General features: G+C 40.7%; 1 protein-coding gene across 1 annotated transcript; it reads left to right on the forward strand.

The window, feature by feature from the left end:
* Window positions 1–902: 902 nt before the first annotated feature.
* On the forward strand, window positions 903–1220 carry LOC145007203 (uncharacterized). The gene has a single exon (XM_078966181.1). The coding sequence runs from the start codon at window positions 903–905 to the stop codon at window positions 1218–1220; it is 318 nt and encodes a 105-aa protein (XP_078822307.1).
* The last annotated feature ends 967 nt before the right edge of the window (window positions 1221–2187 follow it).

A 2187-nucleotide genomic window follows, 5' to 3' on the forward strand; every position in this document is an offset into this window, starting at 1 on the left:
CTGGGTTCGGATAAGATGTATCTGGATATTAAGCAATAGTATTGGTGGCCAAATATAAAGGCAGAGATCGCCACTTATGTGGGCAAGTGTCTCACTTGCACCAAGGTGAAAGTGGAATACCAAAAGCCCTTGGGACTATTACAACAACCAGTAATACCCGAGTGGACACAGGATAGGATTACTATGGACTTCATGACCAAATTACCTAGGACGGCAGACGCATTGGATGCTATCTGGGTAATCGTCGATAGGTTAACTAAATCCGCTCATTTCCTACCAATAAAAGAATCGCACAAGATGGAAAGATTAACATGGATCTATGTCAAAGAGATCGTGAGACTCCACGGAGTACTGATATTTATAATCTCGGATCGGGACAGTAGATTTACCTCACGATTTTGGCAGTCACTCCAGAAGGCTATGGGAACACAGCTATACATGAGCACTGCCTACCACCCTCAAACTAATGGCCAAAGCAAACAGACCATTCAAACACTGGAAGACATGTTCCGAGCCTATGTGATTGATTTCGGCAAGTCACAGGATACCCACTTTCCCTTGATTGAATTATCATACAAAAATAGTTATCACACGAGCATCAACGTTGCTTCTTTTGAGGCTTTATATGGTCGTAAATGCAGATCGCCTCTATGTTGGGCTGAGGTAGGTGACACCCAACTAGCAAAAGGGAAATCACCAGACAACACTCTTACAGGACCAGAAATCATTCAAGAGACTACAGAAAAGATAATCCAAATCAGATCCCGACTTCAAGCATCGCGAGACCGAAAAAAGAGTTATGTTGACAAACGGTGAAAGCCTCTGGAATTCCAAGTCGGAGATCGGGTGCTATTGAAAGTATCTCCCTGGTAAGGCTGATCCGTTTTGGGAAATAGGGAAAAATGAACCCACGATATATTGGACCATTCGAGATTCTTGCCCGAATTGGTCCAGTGGCTTATAAGTTGCAGCTACATGTGAAGCTCAGCAACGTACACCCCGTGTTCCATGTCTCGAATTTAAAGAAGTGCTTATCAGATGGAATCTGTGTCATTCCTCTAGAAGAAATCGAAATAAATGAGAATCTCCTATTCATCGAAGAACTGATCGAGATTATGGATAGGGAAGTGAAGCATACGAAACAGAACCGCATTTGGATTGTGAAGGTTCAATGGAACGCTAAGTGTGGACCAAAATTCACATGGGAATGTGAAGACTAGATGAATCAGAAGTACCCTCACTTATTCTCTCATTCATGATCCTACCTTTCAAAAGAATTTCAGGACGAAATTCCCTCCAACGAGGGGGGATGATGTCACAATTAGCACTATCGGCTAGGAAATTTTGTCAATATGTAATCAAGTTTTGATATATTCTGCCACTTTAAGCTTGATAATACATGATGTTTGTTCCAAAAACCTAATTCAAAGCATTTCATACACTCAACTGTGGGTTCTAACCCTAATATTCCGGTTCAAACTCAGATTTGACCAGAATCCTTTTACTGGGCCTAATGGGCTAGTAAACTTTCGATTTGGCCATTTTGGGCCACGGAACTCTATTTGGGCCCAAATTAGACCCACATTCAAGAAACTAAAGTATTTTGGGCCATGTGGGCCTAGAATAACTCATTTTATCTCTAACAGACCATAATGGGCCATAAATGGTTTCATAAGCCTTATTGGGCCAAAAACCACATAAATGTTTTCTTGAATCTCATTGGGCCTCAAAACCCACTTCCTTCGCCATTGTTGGGCCGTAAGCACATAAGTGGGCCCAATGGGCCGAAAACTTCCTTTAGTGGACCTTATATTTTCGGATATATTCAATTCAAGCCCAACATCAAATTCTTTCCTTCCCTCACCCCATTCACGGTTAAAAAAAAGGAAATGGAAGAAGATTTAATTTAACCTTGACAACACATAATTATCTATCATGTATCAAGATAATCACATACATCTGGAAACCTATTATCTTCCATGAAAAATTTTCTAATCTCTCTCCTCCTTCCTCTCTATTTACGGCTAAAGATCCCATACCCCACTCCAATTCATCCATCTTCAATCCCTAAAATCCTCTAATAACTCCAAAGAGGTCTCTCATTTTTCATCAATAAATTTGAGTGTGTTTACGTGTGTGCTCAAGAACACTCCATCAAGGTTCATACTTAGTAAGATACTTTCTATT

The sequence above is a fragment of the Lactuca saligna genome, chromosome 7, assembly GCF_052625555.1.
Source record: "Lactuca saligna cultivar CGN05327 chromosome 7, ASM5262555v1, whole genome shotgun sequence".
Taxonomy (NCBI): Eukaryota; Viridiplantae; Streptophyta; class Magnoliopsida; order Asterales; family Asteraceae; genus Lactuca; species Lactuca saligna.

Excerpts from the sequence above, each read along its gene's own strand:
- LOC145007203 (XM_078966181.1), top strand. The coding sequence starts at position 903 with ATGAACCCACGATATATTGGACCATTCGAGATTCTTGCCCGAATTGGT.